Below are 18,915 nucleotides of genomic sequence, written 5' to 3'. Positions count from 1 at the left end.
GAGGTGGAGGTTGCAGTGAGCAGATACTGCACTACTGCACTCCAGCCTGGCGACAGGGTGAGACTCCATCTCAAAACAAACAAACAAACAAAAATAAAATAAAATAAAATGATGTAGTAATTGCATTTAGCCTGTGTACATCCTCCCGCATACTTTAAATCATTTCTAGATTTCTTATAATATTTAATACAATGTAAATGCTATGTAAATAGTTTTTATACTCTATTGTTAGGAAAAAATGGCAAGGAAGAAATGTCAGTGCATGTTCAGTGCAGATGTGACCATCCATTTTTATTTTTTTGAATATTTCTGATCCTCGGTTGGTTGAATCCACAAACAGTATCTTAATTTCATTAAGTGTAAATATGGAAAATTCCATATGCTGCATGAATTTGTGTATTTGAATATATTTGAGTGTATTTGGTGTTTTGCTTTTTTTTGTTTTTGAGACTGAGTCTCGTTCTGTTCCCCAGGCTAGAGTGCAGTCATGTGATTTCATCTCACTGCAACCTCTACCTCCTGGGTTCAAGCAATTCTCCTGCCTCAGCCTCCTGAGTAGCTGCGATTATAGGTGTGCACCACCACGCCCAGCTAATTTTTGTATTTTTAGTAGAGACGGGGTTTCATCATGTTGGCCAGGCTAGTCTCAAAGTCCTGACCTCAGGGGATCCACCCATGTTGGCCTCCCAAAGTGCTGAGATTACAGGTTTGAGCCACTGCACTCGGCCTGATTTGAGTGTATTTGAATGAATAAATATGCAGAGATGAAACACATTTATATTTATGTTTCGTTTTGATTGTATGCTAATTTATGGCGGCTGCTGTGTTTTTAAGGCTTGTGCAAAGTGGACGAGACGCCAAAAGGCTGGTATATTCAATACATAGACAGGGACCCAGAAACTATCCGCCGGCAGCTGGAGCTGGAGAAAAAGAAAAAGCAGGACCTTGATGATGAAGAAAAAACTGCCAAATTTATTGAAGAACAAGTGAGGAGAGGTCTGGAAGGGAAGGAACAGGTGGGCGAGCAACATCAGCCTGAAAGGCCATGTCCAAAGGTCTAAAGAAGCACAGTGGCTTGTGTTTGTAACATTGAATCGAGTTTCTATGGGCACTGTTCCTTAACTAAGAGGAGAACCAGCCTGGTGTCAAAAGCACAGTTTTTGGCATTGACAAACGTTGGTTTAATTCCTGACTTACTAACTTCATGATCTTGTATAGTTACATAATCTTTCTAAAGCTCAATTTCCTTATATCTAAATAGAGATACCACCTAATGGAAAGACATTTACACAGATAATTTCCACTGATTATAATTAATTTAGTACTGGAGGTAAGCACTGTGTGGCAATGTAGAGAAGCAGTGTTAACTCCAGCCTGGGGAGGACAGTGTTAACTGTGGAGAACGTGTTAACGTAGAGAAGCAGTGTTAACTCCAGCCTGGGGAGTATTTGAGGGTGGATACAACCCCAGTGCCGAGGAGTCTTGAACAATCAGTGAGGCAAGCCAGGTGAATGGGAGAGGGAAGGAGCTGAGGCGTTTGAATAACTAGGTTGAGGCATTTATTTCAACACATATTTATCAGCACCTCCTCCATGCCAGGCCTATACTAGGTGCAGGGAATACTCAGTGAACAAAAGATTAAAAAAACTCTCCTGTGGCTTACATTCTTTTTTTTTTGAGACGGAGTCTCACTCTGTTGCCCAGGCTGGAGTGCAGTGGTACAATCTCAGCTCACCGCAACCTCCGCCTCCCAGGTTCAAGCAGTGCTCATGTCTCAGCCTCCCAAGTAGCTGGGACCCCAGGCACAAGACACCATGCCTGGCTAATTTTTTTTTAAATTTTTAGTAGAGACTGGGTTTTGCCATGTTGGTCAGGTTGGTCTCCAACTCCTGACCTCAGGTGATCTGCCCTCCTCAGCCTCCCAAAATTCTGGGATTACAGGCGTGAGCCACTGTGCCTGGCCTCCTGTGGCTTCCATTCTAACAGTTGTGTGTGAGCAGGCAAATACAGCCTGGTGTGTATGTGAAACTACCAGCTGTGGAGTGTTTTTTGAACTGTTACTATTGAGCTCTAACATACATTGATTAAAGTGTATGAGGTGCATTAATCTTGTGTGTATAGTTCAATGAACTTTACAAATATGCATGTGTAGAAAGAGTGACAGATGACCTGTGGAACCATCACCCAGATAAAGATATAGAGTGTTTCCAGTATCCGAGAGGGTTTCCTCATGGTCATTGCCAGTTAACACCCTCATCTCCCGGAAGTAACCATTGTTCCAGTATACCACTGGTGATTATTCATTAGGTTAGTCTGTTCTCGAACACACTAAAAAATAAAAATGAAAAAAGCTTTTGCTTTTCCTAAAGTTTATTGCCTTATATTTTTATTTCCTGTTTAAGTCGGAATTGAAATAAAAATATAGGTAAACTTCTGCAGTTTGGTACAGAAAAGCTATTTTTTGGTATTTAGAATAATTCTCAATTGGATAATATTTGCAAAGTGTGTAAGTTCTAATTTTTTTTTTTAAGACAGGGTTTCACCATGTTGGCCAGGCTGGTCTTGAACTCTTGACCTCAGATCATCCGCCCGCCTTGGCCTCCCAAAGTGCTGAGATTACAGGCGTGAGCCACCACGCCTGGCCTAATTTTGGTTTTTTTTTTTGAGAGACTGTCTCACTCTGTCACCAGGCTGGAAGGCAGTGGCATGATTGCAGCTCACTGCGGCCTTGACCTCTGGTGCTCAAGTGATCCTCTTGCCTCAGCCTCCAGAGTAGGTGGAACTACAGGTGTGCACCACCATGCTTGGCTAATTTACTTAATTTTTTTTTTTTTTTTTTTAACAGAGATGGGGATCTTGCTATGTTGCCCAGGCTGGTCTTGAACTCCTGGTCTCAAGCATTCCTCTTGCCTCAGCTCAGCCTCCCAAAGTGCTGGGATTACAAATATGAGCCACCATACCCAGCCAAAGCATGTAGTTTCTTTCTTTCTTTCTTTCTTTCTTTTTTTTTTTTTTTGATACAGAGTCTCGCTCTGTCACCCAGACTGGAGGGTGCAGTGGCTTGATCTCGGCTCATTGCAACCTCCATCTCCCAGGTTCAAGAGATTCTCCTGCGTCAGCCTTCTGAGTAGCTGGGATTATAGGTGCCTGCTAGCATGCCTGGCTAATTTTGGTATTTTTAGTAGAGACGGGGTTTTGCCAAGTTGGCCAGGCTGATCTTGAACGCCTGACCTCTGGTGATTTCCCTCACCTCCACCTCCCAAAGTGCTGGGATTACAGGTGTGAGCCACCACACCCAGCCAAAAGCATGTAATTTCTTAATTAGGATCTTAATCACTTGCATATTAGAGCTCCTTGGCAGCAGAGGTCGAAAGTCATAATTTAGGCCTGTTAAATGGTGATGGGAAATGCACTGTACACCAAAACCTTCAAACTCTTTCTTTTTCTTAGGAGGTCCCCACTTTTACGGAATTAAGCAGAGAAAATGATGAAGAGAAAGGTAGCTTTATTTTTTCTTTTGCTTATTTTTTTAAACATAGATGCTTTTATATAGGCTTTGTTAAAAACTCAACCTGTCAGCATATCTGGGAGCAAGAGACTTAATCAGTCTGAGTTACATTGTAATTATTGATTTAATGAAAAGGTAATACTAATGAATTGGTTAGAATAGCTGTAGCTACAAGTAACAAAATTGACTACAATTAAACAACTCAGAAATATCTTGCCATAATAAGAATCCTTGCATGTCGTATGAACACAGGATAGCTGCCAGCACTCCAGCCATCACATTCAGATTCTGTATTGTTGAGAGGATGGCAGAGAGCATCTCTGGATGCTCTTCTAGAATCCTGTTAGGAGCAAGGATACCTTTCCGAGAAGACCTGCTCCCTTCAATAGATTTCCTTTCAAATGTCATTGGCCAGAACTGTGTCACATGCCCACCCAAAAAACAGTCACTGGGATTATGTTGATTGCTTTAGACAATCAGAATTTACCCCAGAGATGGATGGTGTTATGTCCCCTGAGCCACAGGCAAGAGATGTGGAGACCTAAGCAAAATTGGAGTACTGTTCCCCAGGAGAAGGGGATGGAGTGGGGAAGCAGCCTGTGAGGTCTGCCACAGTGACATGGTGTGCAAGGTTCCTCCCATTCTGTGGGTGTCAGCTGGGGACACTTTACAGAAATGTCTGATCTCCACATAGGAACATTTTAGCTCATGTTTATTGAAAATGTCCTTGAGTTCCTCATGTATACTTTGTAGTATCTTATCTGATAAATTTTATTATGATTTTCCTGAAATGTATGTATGGAATAACATTTTTTTTTCTTCTAGTCACGTTTAATTTGAGTAAAGGAGCATGTAGTTCATCCGGAGCAACATCTTCCAAGTCAAGGTGAGCTGCATCATTCACAGATACCTTAAAACTTTAGGATTTTTGTGAAATGTTGGTTACTGCATTTTAAAGTATTGTGAGTCATTTTTTTCTAGTTGTAGTTTTCACCTTTTTTTAGTTTTTGTTGGTTTTGTTGTTCTTTAGCAATTGTTCTTTTTTTTTTTTTTTTAAAGAGATGGGGTCTTGCTGTGTTGCCCAGGCTGGACTTGAACTCCTGGGCTCAAGGTGATCTTCCTGCCTTAGCCTCCCAATTATCAATATCTGGGATTACAGCCATACCTTACTGCACCCAGCTAGCAACTGTTCTTTTCTTATTTGCCTGTCATGAGATGATTCTGGCTTTTGAGGAAAGCCTCAATTTGATGTGTTTTACATAAATAAATTTTTGGTTCTCCGTGAATCCTTCTCCATTTAATGGTTCTTTGTGTGCTCAATAAAACTGATTCTTTTCCTATCTTAGCTCACTTGTCAGGGTTTAAATGTTAGCTGGGTGTGCATTTTCCTTTTACTTGCTGCATTGTGAGTTTTTTGAGGGGTCAGCAAACTTTTTCTGTAAAGAGCCATATAGTAAATAGTTGAGGCTTTTTTGGCCAGATGTGTTTGTTGCAATAACTGAACTTGGCTGTCTTAGTAAGAAAGTAGCTGTGGACAGTGCATAAAGGAATTGAGAGTGACTGAGTTCCAGTAAACTTATTTACAAACGCCGGTGGCAGGTGGCAGCTGGCATTTGGCCCTTAGGCTGTCGTTTGCCAAAACCTGCCATACTATGTAGTCAGGTCGTTCTATCCAATTTCTATGTTATCTTCTCTTGCAATTTTTATATATTTCACCAAATCTTTATTCACTATTTCTGGCATGCAATGCATTCAGTTTTGTTTTGGAGGTTAAAAAAGATGAGTAGGACAAGATACTCAAGTACCAGTATCTACTGGAATTTGCTTTTAAGCTGGGTGATATTTTCTGTTTTACTTAGTACTTGGCATGTTTTTTTTTTTTAAAGATCTAAGTTTTTTGGGTTTGTTTATAGGTCATTGTTTACATTACTTAATCAGTGGCTAGGAGTATGGAAGCAAATGGATAGGCTGAATCAGCCAAAAAACTTAGATCTTAAAAAAAAACCATGTAAAGTACTAAGTAAAACAGAAAATATCACCCAGCTACCTGCCATCATTCTGCTATACAAAGTATAGTATCACTGACTGCAGGAGTGAGGAGAAGGTCCAGAGAGGTAAAGATAGCACCGGTTAAATGCTCACACAGTGCTGATAGTTCTGTAAGAGACGCCGACAGGTACTCCATGGTTTTCACCGATCTCCTGTAAATTCATCATGTAACACATTTATTCTACATTGTGAATTCTGCACATCACAGAGCATTCGTCTGTGTATGGTTCTTGTTAACAAGCATAATTCTGTTCATCAGTACTCTGGGACCAAGCGCACTGAAGACTATAGGAAGTTCAGCATCAGTGAAAAGAAAAGAATCTTCCCAGAGCTCAGCTCAGTCCAAAGAAAAGAAGAAAAAGAAATCTGCACTGGATGAAATCATGGAGGTACAGTTTATGGACTGCATATGGACACCTTCAAACCTAAGGAAAATTAAATCATTTCACTATTTATTAGATGAATGAAAAGTAGAAAAATTATCATATATGGACTAGGGAATAGTGATCTAGCTACATACAGTTTCCTGAACCAGAACTGGAGCCCCTCTAAATAGGTTTGTTTGTTTGTTTGTTTTTTATTTTTTTGAGATGAAGTCTCACTCTGTCGCCCAGGCTGGAGTGCAGTGGCACGATCTTGGCTCACTGCAACCTCCGCCTCTTTGGTTCAAAGGATTCTCATGCCTCAGCCTTCCGAGTAGCTGGGATTACAGGAGCCCACCACCACGTCCAGCTAATTTTTGTATTTTTAGTAGAGACGGGGTTTCACCATGTTGGCCAGGCTGATCTTGAACTCCTGACCTCAAGTCATCCACCCACCTCAGCCTCCCAAAGTGCTAGGATTACAGGCATGAGCCACTGCGCCCCACCTAAATAGGTTTATTTTTATGCCTCAGGTTCTGTCTTTAAAACTCCCTGTGCAGTTATGGTCAGTAGAATTCAATCAGAAATTGGTCCTCCATGGTTGGCCTCCCTCCTTCAACTGCTACTCTCTTGTTGACTTTGACGTCCACTTAGCACCTCCTAGCTAGAAAACGTGACGTGTTTTTGTTTTTTTGAGACAGAGTCTCTGCCCAGGCCAGAGTGCAGTGGCACAATCTCAGTTCACTACTGCTTCCGCCTCCCAGGTTCAAGAGATTCTCCTGCCTCAGCCTCCTGAGTAGCTGGGATTGCAAATGTGCGCCACCATGCCTGGCTGATTTTTCTATTTTTAGTAGAGATGGCATTTCACCATGTTGGCCAGGTTGGTCTTGAACTCCTAACCTCAAATGATCTGCCCACCTTGGCCTCTCAAATTACTGGGATTATAGGTGTGAGCCACTGTGCCTGGCCCACTGTGACATGGTTTTAATTTGATTTAGCCTGATGGCTAAGTTTATGTGAAAAAAAATTGGAAATACATGATTATCCATATTTAGGGCCATACTTTGGCTCTAAATCTACTCAAGACTCTAGAGTAATTCTGCAGAAGGTTCTTAATATACTCCTAAATATCCCTTTCTCCATTCTAACACATAGCCTACCTTATCGAAGAATTAATAAAATAAGTGGTAGAGGAGAAGAGGCAGGATAGAAGAGGAAGAGTAAATGGGTACAAGAAGCTAACTTTTTTTCTTTAATTTTATTTTCTCTGTATTCTCATCTCTTTTCTTCATTGTGAAAGGATAGAAAATAGCCATTCAGTCTTTGTTTTTTTTGTTTGTTTTTGAGACAAAGTCTTACTCTGTGCTCTGTTGCTCAGGCTGGAGTGCAGTGGGTGCAATCCCAGCTCACTGCAACCTCTACCTCCCAGGTTCACGTGATTCTCCTGCCTCAGCCTCTTGAGTAGCTGGGATTACAGGTGCCCGCCACCACACCCAGCTAATTTTTTGTATTTTTACTAGAGATGAGGTTTTATTATGCTGGCCAGGCTGATCTTGAACTCCTGGCCTCAGGTAATCCACCTGCCTCGGCCTCCCAAAGTGCTGGGATTACAGGTGTGAGCCACCACGCCCGGCTGGCTGTTCAGTCTTCTCTGTTCCTAGTCCTCACACCATGCTGGGCGATCTAAAAACCTGAAAGTATCATATAAGATGAATATACTGTGAAACAGAGCCACTGTTATGTGCTGTGCATTGTGTAGAAAGAAAAGCAGTCCTTGTTAGTCACGGAGCTTTCCCACTAATGACAGAGCTGTTCAGCAGTGAACCAGTAAATGAACACAAAATGCTGAGTGCCAAGGAGGTCTGAGGGCAGGAAGTGGGGAGAGATCCTGTGAACCGTGCCTAGACGGGGACCATCAGGCATCTCAAGGGAAGGCCCAGGGGGCTAGAGTGCAGCAGGCACAGGGCAGCGTTTGAAGTTAGAGAGCCAGGAGGGCCCACACCACAGAGGTCTTACATGCAGTGACAGGGATGTTTTAAATTTAATTTTATTCAGAGTAAAATGAAAGCCAAATCTTTGAATATGATGCATACTAAATTTAGAATGTTGTTTGTTGAAAAGTTGAAGGATTTAAAATAAGGGTTTGTTTTTTTTTTTTTTTTGAGATGAAGTGTCACTCTGTCGCCCAGGCTGGAGCGCAGTGATGTGGCCTTGGCTCACTGCAACCTCCGCCTCATGGGTTCAGGCAATTCTGTCTCAGCCTCCCGAGTAGCTGGGAATACAGGCGTGTGCCACCATGCCCGGCTAAGTTTTGTATTTTTAGGAGAGATGTGGTTTCACCATGTTGGCCAGGCTGGTCTCAAATTCCTGACCTCAAGTCATCCACCAACCTCTGCCTCCCAAAGTGCTGGGATTACAGGCCTGAGCTACCATGCCCAGCCTAAAACGAGGTTTCGAGTCAACCGAGGGATTGTTACATTGTTGGATCCCACTGAAAATTGGTACTTAGAGTTAACTGCAAGCAGTTGAGAAAGAAAAAGATGTTTTCGCCTAACAGCCAGACAGCGTTCTTTTCTTTCGGTCACTCTCATTTATTTATCTCTTGGTGTTTTTCTTCCCTTTCATTCATGAGCTTTACCGTCATTTTCAAACAGGGAACCCCCTGTTTGCTACCAGGCTGTACACTTAACCATGCTGTGCTGCATTGATCCATGCACTAGGATTTTACTGCATGAAAACATGCGCTCTTTTCCAGCTCCTGATAGTCACGTGGGAGACAGTGGGTGAGGCAGGTACTGGCTGGTCTTGCAGCCAAACAGGGGTTGTTTCTGTTTGCTTACTAGGTCAGTCAACTTACTTTATCACATACTTTTAAAAATGAAAGTTTGTTTTTAAATCAAAAACTAATGACAAATAATGTTTATTTGTATTTATCAGAGCTTGCAAGTTATGTCATTGGTCTTCTGTGAAGTAGAAGACTTCACAGTTTTATGGTATTATTTTGCTAAATAGAATAGTATTTTGAAATCAAATGAGGATTTTAAGACATTTCTTATATGTTCTATAGATTGAAGAGGAAAAGAAAAGAACTGCCCGGACAGACTACTGGCTACAGCCTGTAAGGATTGAGCTGGAGTTTCTCAAGTTCTAAATGTACACTTGAGTGAATGATTTAAGTAACATTTTGTATAAGTAACCAAACTTTTCAAACATGTATAATCTATACCAATAGAATTAGTTATAACTTATAATGACTTTTCTTCCTGTTAGATCTTTAATCATTGGTTGCATCCCTATTGGAGGTTACTTCATGTATTGTAGACCAGTAGTATCACTTAAGTTTACTGCCAAATTTGTTTATGGACATCTTGAATTTGAGCCTGGAATTTGCAATTTTTGCTTTAGGACAAAGGTTGTATTTTCAGAAATGAGATTAAAAAGTAGAACTGTAAATGCTCAAGTTGGTTTTCAATTTACAACTTACTGGAACTAGAATGTCCATTTATTAATATGTACGTCGTAGAGAAAAGCAGGTTTTAATTTTACCAACTCAAAGGAGCTTTATATTTTATTGCTTATTTATTATTGCTTATCGTTTAAAAATAATAATTTAAAAATAGTTTTTAAACATTTAAAAGTGTTTAAAAACTATTTTTTAAAACAATATTTTAAACATTATTACTTATTAAAGCTTGATTTTAGACTTACTGAGACATGACATTTTCATAAAACTTTCAGAGTGTCTTATTCTTTTTTTTGTTTTTAAATAGAGACAGGGACTTGTTTTATTGACCAGACTGGTCTCAAACTCCTGGCCTCAAGTGATCCTCCCACCTCAGCTTCCAGAGTAGCTAGGACTACAAGCATGCACCATTAATGCCCTGCTAATTTTTGTGTTTTCTGTAGAGATGAGGTTTCATTTTGTTGCCCAGGCTGGTCAGTGATCCTCCTGCCTCAGCTTCCCAAGGTGTGAGGATTACGGGCGTAAGCCACTGTGCCTAATTTTTAAACTCAGAAAGAAAATATTTTTAACAGATCTACTGTGGGCAAGGGCCAGTAAGTACAGTGATGTAATGAATTATCTTCCAATTACTAGAGTATGAACCCATGAGAGCCTTTGATAAATTAGCCCAGAAAATAGCATGGCTAAATTGGAGAAGTTGTTTTGGCATTAATTGGCTTCATTTAGAAAGTCTTAAAAGAGAGACTTCAGAATAAGATCATTCACGTTTTCCTTAAACATATCTTTCTACTATTACATACCCTCTCCCCAAAGTCCTTACTAAAGTTTTGTTAATATGATTTTAAGCATGGCTTTATGAAGGATTTGTGACCATCTCTTTGATATATTCACTTGAAGTAGCAAATATAGAATCACTGCAGTGAATATTGCATTGTTAGGCAATTTAATTTTCATTATTAGCTTTTAGACAGCTAGTCCAAATCAGGAAAACAATGATAAAGAAGCAGACTTCAAATTCATTAATATGAAATAAGCCCAGATTTCCCTCCCATTTGAGAATTAGATGCTTAGAAGAACAATACCTTTAGCTATAACTAATATGGAGGAATTTCGTTTGTATCAAAATTCAAAGCAACCTAACGTGAAAGAGGCATTGTGCTAACTCTCCTGCATAAGCTCTAAGGCCCAGTGCCTTGCAGTTTCCAGTGAGTTTCTTGCAATCTGAGTTTTGATCAGCAGTGAACACCTCAGTGCTTTTTCACTTCCTGGAATGGAGAGAAAGAAACTATCTATGAAAGACACCAAGTACTGGAGTTGATATGTTCAGATAACAGTCCTAGATTTCCAGAAATCTTCAATGTAGAAATCAGACATTTTGTGCGCAAATATATATATATATATATATATTTTTTTCCTTTTCTTCTTGCTAACCACGTTGAACAAAAAGGGGAAGAAGGAATAAAAGATTGCTAAGGAAATGTTTGCTGTCATTGGGAAGGCAGAGAACTCCAGCATTTCTTCTTTGGCAGAGCAGTTACATTTTCCTGTGGTTTTTGGTGAACATAGTTTAAAAGGAAGAAGTAAATTACAAACAATGATTTCTGTCTTTCCTTTTATCTTTTTGTTGTTTTTTTATTTTCTAGGAAATTGTTGTGAAAATTATAACCAAAAAACTGGGGGAGAGATATCATAAGAAAAAGGGTATTGTAAAGGTAAGGGCATGAAATACGGACAGTATTTGTGAAAAAAGCTAGGGTCAGTGAGTGAAGCTATTTTGGTATTTCTTGAAAATCAAGTCTTAGTAGAGAAGTACTGTGTCTAAAATTCTTGATTATTCCATGAAATGGAAGCTGTATTCATGATTGTTGGAGAAATATTTCTTTTTCATCCATAGTTTATACTTAACGTTGGTCTGTTTTCTTACTAGGACAGATAGTATGTATGAAGTCCCGTCAGCACCTCTTTAAAACCTCAGCATACATGCCTCGCTTGTCAGTAAAATGTATTTTATTTTTTAATGATAGGCCATATATTAAAAGTAATGGCGAAAACAGCAATTAACTTTTACACCAGCCTAATAATTATACTCTCAGAGGTCTCAAGAGCACTTCTTGTGTTGTGCCTGAGAGACTATCTTTTGGATAATCTGGGATTTAATTTGTTTTTATTTTTATTTTTGAGACAGGGTCTGGCTCTGCTGCCCAGGCTGAAGTGCAGTGGCGGGATCTCAGGTCATTGCAACTGCTGCCTCCCAAGTTCCAGTGATTCTCCTGCCTCAGCCTCCCAAGTAGCTGGGATTACAGGCACCTGCCACCACATCCCGCTAATTTTTGCATTTTTAGTAGAGATGGGGTTTCACCAAGTTGGCCAGGCTGGTCTCGAACTCCTGACCTCAGGTGAACCACCCGCCTCAGCCTCCCAAAATGCTGGGAATTACAGGTGTGAGCTACCATACCTGACCTACTTTGGGATTTTAAAGTTTGTATCAACATTCTAGGCCTTTTCTCCCTTTTTGCCTTTCCTAAATTTAGTTTTATTCCAGCACCCAGCCTTGTGCCTGGCTCAATTGCCCTTCTTCCCCTGTACATTAAGCTAGGCAAAACTACCCCACTTGCTGGATTGCTTAAAGTCTTACTCTAGGACCACCAATCTGTTATTCTTTCCAGATGAAAACCTTAACTAAGCTTTGAACTGAGTTCTTTATTGAGAACCATAGATGGAATCTAGAAAATTGTGCCATTTATAGAAGAAGTTACTCTTATCTTTTGATCGGTTTTTTATTCATCTTAATTTCATTTACTTTTGTCCTTTTAAACAACTGTGCACATATTTCTTTTATTATAAAAGTGTTCATTTTACATGACAGGAAGTACTTGACAAATATACAGCTGTTGTAAAGATGATTGATTCCGGAGACAAGCTGAAACTTGACCAGACTCATTTAGAGACAGTAATTCCAGCACCAGGTAAATCTGTTTGTGGACTGTTTAATACATATGCCTTTAAAATGAGTGGTTCCATTCTTAAACTGATGGTTGTAGTTATTTTTCTGTTTCAGCAATATTAACCGCTAGCGTAACTCATCTCTATTTGGCTTCAAGGGTGTCGTAGTTTACTGGCTCTCTGATGAAGCTGTTTTGTGGTGTGAATGGATTTTCTTTTCCTGGAATACTTTTTTTTTTCCTGAGGCAAAACATAGACATATATGGATAACGTTTGTTACATTAGGCTTATGGTTATAGCTTGAGAATCTCTCATCTGAAATCCTTGGACCAGAAGCGTTTCCAATTTTGGATTTTGGAATATTTGTGTATATATAATTGGATATTTTGGGGATGGAATCCAAGTCTTAACACAAAATTGATTTATGTTTTATTTTATTTTAATTTTTATTTACATATATAGAGACATAGTTTCACTGTTACCCAGGCTGAAGTGCAGCGGCATGATCTTGACTCACTGGAACCTCCACTTCACAGGTTCAAGCGATTCTCCTCCCTTAGCCTCTGAGTATTTGGGACTACAGGCGTGCACCACCACATGCAGCTAATTTTTGTATTTTTAGTAAGCCGGGGTTTTACCATGTTGGCCAGGCTGGTCTCGAACTCCTGACCTCAAGTGATTCACCCGCTTCAGACTTCCAAAGTGGTGGAATTACAGGTGTGAGCCACTGCACTCAGCCTCATTTATGTTTTATATATACCTATACACATAGCCTGAAGGTAGTTTTATACAATATTTTAAATAATTTGGTTGCATCTTGACAGTGACCTGTCACAGGAGATCAGCTGTGGAATTTTCCACTTGTGGCATGATATCAGCACTCAAAAGGTTTCAGATTTTGGAGCTTTTCAAATTTTGGATTTTCAGATGAGGGATGTTAAACCTGTGATGTATTTGTTTAGCTCTCTGTGATAGTCAAGTGAAAGTCTGTGTTATTTTGCTTGTTTCCCCCTTGGTGTCTTTGCTTTTTGGAAACTTATCCATATCTGAATACAAACACTACTTTGACCAGGTCATTTGCCTCTGATTCAAAATCTTCCTGGGGGTCTCATTGCCAATGCAGTGATTACATCGGTCTCTGGAACTTCCAATTATCATATTCTTTATTCTTTTTCCCCCTAAAGTAAAAACCCTTTTTACAGATTAGAAAAATTTGTGTTAGCTGTATTGTGGTTTAATTGATGTGTAATAAATCACACTTATGTAGAGTATACAATCTGGTAAGTTTTCACATGTGCCTGCTTCTGTAAAACCATCACTACAATCAAGATGATGAATGTGTTCCCTCATTTCCCTCTCTAATCCCTCCCTCCTGCCTTCTGCTCCTGGGTCCCCTGTCTTCTTAGCCATCTGCTGACATGCTTTCTGTCACTATAGTGCAGTTCATATTTTTCTAGACTTTTCTATGAATTGAGTTTATATAAATATAAATGTGTCCTGTTTTCCGGTCTGGCTGCTTTCACTCAGCATAATTATTTTGGATTCACCTATGTGGTTGTATGTATCTGTAGTTCATTCTTTTTTCTTGCTGTACTTTTCTTGTCATTGTATGGATATGCAGTATTCCCTCCTTATCCTCTACCTTTTAAGATCACCAGTGGATGCCTGAAACCATGGAGAGTACCAAGCCCTATATGTACTATTTTTTTTTTTCCTACATACATACCTATAATAATACGAATTAGGCATAGTAAAAGACTGAGAACAGTAACTAATAATAAAATAGAGCAATTATAATGATATACTATAAAAAAAGTTATGTGAATGTGGTCTCTTTCTCTCAAAATGTTTTACTGCCCTGTACACACCTATTTTCGGACCACGTTGACTGAGAGTAACCAAAACCTGGGATAAGGCGGGACTACTGTACCAGTTTGTTTATCTGCTCATCTGTTGATAGACATTTGGCTTATTTACAGCTTTTGGGTATTAAAAATAAAACTGCTGTGAACATACATGTGCAGAGCTTTGTGTGGATATATGGTTTCTTTTCTCTTGGGTAAATACATAGAATGATTCAGTCACATGGTAGGCATAAGTTTAAATTTTTTTTAAACTGCCAAACCATCTTATGAATTTTGCAAAAAGACAAGGTAAGCTAAATTTTCTCTGATTACTTCTGGACTCTGAACATTTTCTCCAAGTACCTTATACTCCCTGCAGTCTAAAAGTAAAACATATGTATTCCTTTAACAAATAATTGGGGGGAAAATGAGAAGTCTTATAATGTTCGAGTAGTCAAAGTGTTCATACACTACACTGAAATGCTACACACTTCTTAAATGATTGAGAACTTCTAACAAAAAGGGATTTGTTTTTCATTATGTTTATTCAGTGTGGTACATTTTGCTGTAGCAAGTTAGAAGAGAAGTGGAGATATTTCTTTGCATTAAGTTTTATATTATTTTCCATTGTAGGAAAAAGAATTCTAGTTTTAAATGGAGGCTACAGAGGAAATGAAGGTACCCTAGAATCCATCAATGAGAAGACTTTTTCAGCTACTATAGTCATTGAAACTGTAAGTTTGTTTACACAAAGACAAAAATTTCAAAACGCTTTAAAAATGTGCCATAATTCTTTTTAACTGGGTTGTTCTTTACTTTAGAATGTGAGTTTTTTGTTAGCCTTCTATCCTATTTGGAAATCCATAAGCTTATTTTCTCCAGTGACTCTGCCATTGCTAAAGTATTTTATTTTCTGATTACAAAAGAAATGTGTACTCATGCATAAAACCTGAAAAACATAATTCAATATAAATAGTTATCAAAATTCACCATAATTCCCCAGCCCAACAATAAGCCCCACTAATATTTGGTCTGTTGCTTTCCAATCTTGGTATTTTATGAAAGTGTGTGTAACAGGTACGGTTTTGTATCCTTTCTTCCCCTCATATCGAATATGAAACTCAATGTGGCATAGTGAAGTTGGTGTGGGAAGTATAGTCACTGTCAGGAGAGGGGTAACCACAGAGGCCAACCACTTTTTAAAATGTCTTTCCTTTTTTCATAAAAGATTTAAGGTTAGCAGAGATCAATACAGTAATTTAAAGAACTCTGACATATAAGTAAAGTTGTTTATTGACTTAGGACTGATATTTCACTGACAGGTCTATGAGTGAGGCCCAAGATATCTTCAGAAAGAAAGATTCCTTTCAGAACTCTGAGCTACTGCACTGCATCTCCTTGCTGCTAAACAAAAGAATTTTTCATCTCCAGTACAGTCAGTTTTAGTATTTCTAGGGGAGCTTGGGAGTCATAGATACTTAGAGAGTTTAATGAAACTTTAGACTCTTCAAAACATTGCACATAATTGCCAAATTTTATTTGTTCTCTTGGGGAGTTTATAGGCCCCCTAAGCCCATGGATCTGTTAAAGAATATGTGTCTAGGAAGGTTTTCTGGAAAAACCATTTAGGTCCTTATTTCAGAGAATTCTGATCCTGACAGTGCTAACCTAGAAACTGTTACTTGCTAAGTGTTATTCACTATGTAAACTGAGGGGGTGAAAAGGAAAAGAGGACTCTTAGTTGGCATTGAGGAATGTGTCAGTCTGACTAAATTAGCAGATTGAGTTTTAACAAAAAACTCTAAGATTTTCTCTGACTCAATCAGTATAAGGCAATAGAAAATCCACTATTTACTTGACAACTTGCTTATCCTTCCCTTATTAATTTCTTTTTTTTTTTTTTGCATGGACCATACATGAAACTTGCCTTATTAATTTCATAGCGCTATCACATGCAGATCCTGTTTCATGTTTTCGTCTCAGGGAAACATGAAACAGCTGATTACGGTTGAGGCTGTGTTAAGTTCCATCTCGATACCTTTGGTTTGCAGGTTGTATCATTCATCAAGAGCTAGTTTCTCACCTTTTGCACTGTAGACCAGCTTCATCTTCTGTACTGAGGTAGAACTTAGGAGCAAATCCACATGAAAAGCCTTTCTGTTTGATTGCAAAGCAACATGTACTTCTTTTAGAAGAGGGAATCTACCAGCCGGGCATGGTGGCTCACACCTGTAATCCCAGCACTTTGGGAGGCCAAGGTGGACAAATTATCTGAGGTCAGGGGTACAAGACCAGCCTGGCCAACGTGGAGAAACCCTGTCTCTACTAAAAATACAAAAATTAGCTGGGCGTGTTGGTGCATGGCTGTAGTCCCAGCTCAGGAGACTGAGGCAGGAGAATCACTTGAACCCAGGAGGTGGAGGTTGCAGTGAGCTGAGATTGTGCCACTGCACTCCAGCCTGGGTGACAGAGTGAGACTCTGTCTCAAGAAAAAAAAAAGAAGAAGAGGGAATCTACTTCCTAATTTCTTTCTTCTTTTTTTCAGCCTGCCCTCATTAAAAATAAAAATTTTTAAAAAGCTCTGTATGTGTATGTATCTGTCTCATGTTTCTGTGTTTTTTTCTGAGTCACTTGAACTTTGCAAGTCGTTATTTTTATCATTTCTGGCATCTTAAGTTTCTATGTCATTGGTAATACTTGAAATTTATACATTTATTAAGCAAATTTTTAACATCTAATAAATTGTTTCTAAATAGCTTCAGCTTTTCAGCTATTTGTCCTATAAACCTAAATGTCTGGCTCCCTTCTTATTCTCCAGATTTATAGTTCTTATCAGAAAATTGTAATTGACCATAGACCATTAAACATGATAATGAAAAATCCAACCTAGGTCATACTTTCTGGGAACATAATTCCTTTAAATATGATAATTATTTGTTGTTAAGAGAAGCAGTAAAAAAATGTTAAAATCTCAGTCCAGGGTTAGAGTCATCGTCATTGTCATCGTTATCATCATCATCATCATCATGTTATATTTTGCAAGGGAGAGGATTAACTGTCAAATTTTATTTATTTATTTATTCATTTTTGAGATGGAGCCTCGCTCTCTTGCCCAGGCTGGAGTGCAATGGCGTGATCTCAGCTCACTGCAACCTCCACCTCCGAATTCAAGCAATTCTTCTGCTCCAGCCTCCCAAATAGCTGGGATTACAAGCACTTGCCACCATACCCAGCCAATTTTTATATTTTTAGTAGAGACGGGATTTCACCATGTCAGTCAGGCTGGTCTCGAACTCCTGACCTCAGGTGATCCACCTCCCTTGGCCTCCCATAGTGCTGGGATTACAGACGTGAGCACTGTGCCCCGCCCAACTCTCAAATTTTAAACAAAAGATTAAATAATAATGAGAGTTGAAAATTATCAAGCTCTCACTCGTATTAAATTCCAGCTGTAGTCACTTTATATGAAATAACTCATTTATATTTCCCAATAACCCAATCATAGAGACATTACTGTTATCCCCACTGGGAGATAATGAGACACAGAACTGAAGGACACAGAGGTTAAATCAGTTGTTGAAAGTGAGATTTGAACTTGGGGAGTGTAGATCCACAGCCCATATTCTTAGCCTCTGTGTTCCCAGGTTATATCTACTTTTGTGATAGAAAATATCTTTCATCAATTAAGTTTTCTTCTTTCCCTTTTTGTTGGATATGAAAGAAGAAAATAAATTTAGAGTGTTGTTATAATCTAGGCCAGTGTAACTATCACAGCTAACCTCGACAGACATGTTTGAGTATCTGTAATGCTTACAAAAGGAGGTTTCCCAGAAAAAAAAGGAAACCCCAGATGGACAGTGGCACAAACATGGGAGAAGTTAACGTTTCACTCTCAAAAGCCCAAGTGGGTATTTTTGATCAGGGAACTCTTTTCTAAGGTACAGTTTTATATTCTTTTTTCCCTCAGATCTAATCTAAAACTCAATTTGGCATAGTAAAATTAGTGGGGGAAGTATAGTCACTGTCACGAGGGAGGGAGCCAGAGGTCAACCACTTTTTAAAATGTCTTCCCTTTTTTTCATAAAGGATTTAAGGTAGCAGAGATAATACAGTCAGTAGAGATTTGTGAACCCAGAGTCCTTCCAACTAGTGGCTCTACTGCCCTCAAGTGGCATCTCCAGTTGCCGTGTCTCTGTGCTTCGGGTAGGCAGAGGAGCTTGGCAGAAGGTGTGTTGGGGATCGCGTGCCTAGGCCATCACTTCTGTTTGCTTCCATGGGCTGGAGCTCCATGCATGGCCACAGCTAACCACAAAGGAGCTAGGAAGTTAGCTATTTATCCAGGAAGCAGAGGCGATACTGACCAGCTAGCAGGTCTCTGCCACAGTATCTATTGATAATGTATGTCAGATGTCACTGAAGAAAATATGGTAGTTCTTAATGAGAATGCCATAGATTATTCTTTTTTTTTTTCTGAGACCAAGTCTCACTCTGTCTCCTTGACTGGAATGCAGTTGTGCAGTCTCGGCTCACTGCAACCTCCACCTCCCAGGTTCAAGCAATTCTCCTGTCTCAGCCTCCTGGAGAATGCCATAGATTATTCTTAAAATTCATAGATGTATAGAAGTGTTAACTACCTTAATGGTATTTTAGGGATACGGAGAAGGCAAATTTGTATCCATAAGGGTGGTGTCATTTTTTTTTTGTCTTTTACGAGTGTGTGTTTTTAACCTTCTCTTAAATTATTTT

General features: G+C 39.2%; 1 protein-coding gene across 6 annotated transcripts in view; it reads left to right on the top strand.

The window, feature by feature from the left end:
• The window catches only part of KIN (Kin17 DNA and RNA binding protein), a 53,068-nt gene that overhangs the window by 6,621 nt on the left and 27,532 nt on the right, over positions 1–18,915 (top strand). For 3 of the 6 annotated variants that reach the window (XM_064369017.1, XM_064369018.1, XM_021670609.2), the window contains exons 5-12: positions 835–1,016; positions 3,451–3,499; positions 4,334–4,394; positions 5,817–5,946; positions 8,987–9,037; positions 11,026–11,094; positions 12,249–12,348; positions 14,803–14,903. In XM_064369017.1, coding sequence (XP_064225087.1) covers positions 835–1,016; positions 3,451–3,499; positions 4,334–4,394; positions 5,817–5,946; positions 8,987–9,037; positions 11,026–11,094; positions 12,249–12,348; positions 14,803–14,903 — 743 coding nt within the window. Of the gene's footprint in view, positions 1–834; positions 1,017–3,450; positions 3,500–4,333; positions 4,395–5,816; positions 5,947–8,986; positions 9,038–11,025; positions 11,095–12,248; positions 12,349–14,802; positions 15,458–15,491; positions 16,199–16,220; positions 18,715–18,915 lie in introns of those variants that run through there. The other 3 variants (XM_064369020.1, XM_064369021.1, XM_064369019.1) reach the window with 3 other exon arrangements.

Source organism: Aotus nancymaae, unplaced genomic scaffold, assembly GCF_030222135.1.
Source record: "Aotus nancymaae isolate 86718 unplaced genomic scaffold, 86718_ANA_hifiasm-v0.15.2.pri h1tg000083l, whole genome shotgun sequence".
NCBI classification, from domain to species: domain Eukaryota; kingdom Metazoa; phylum Chordata; class Mammalia; order Primates; family Aotidae; genus Aotus; species Aotus nancymaae.
This window is presented reverse-complemented; position numbering and strand designations above follow the sequence as displayed.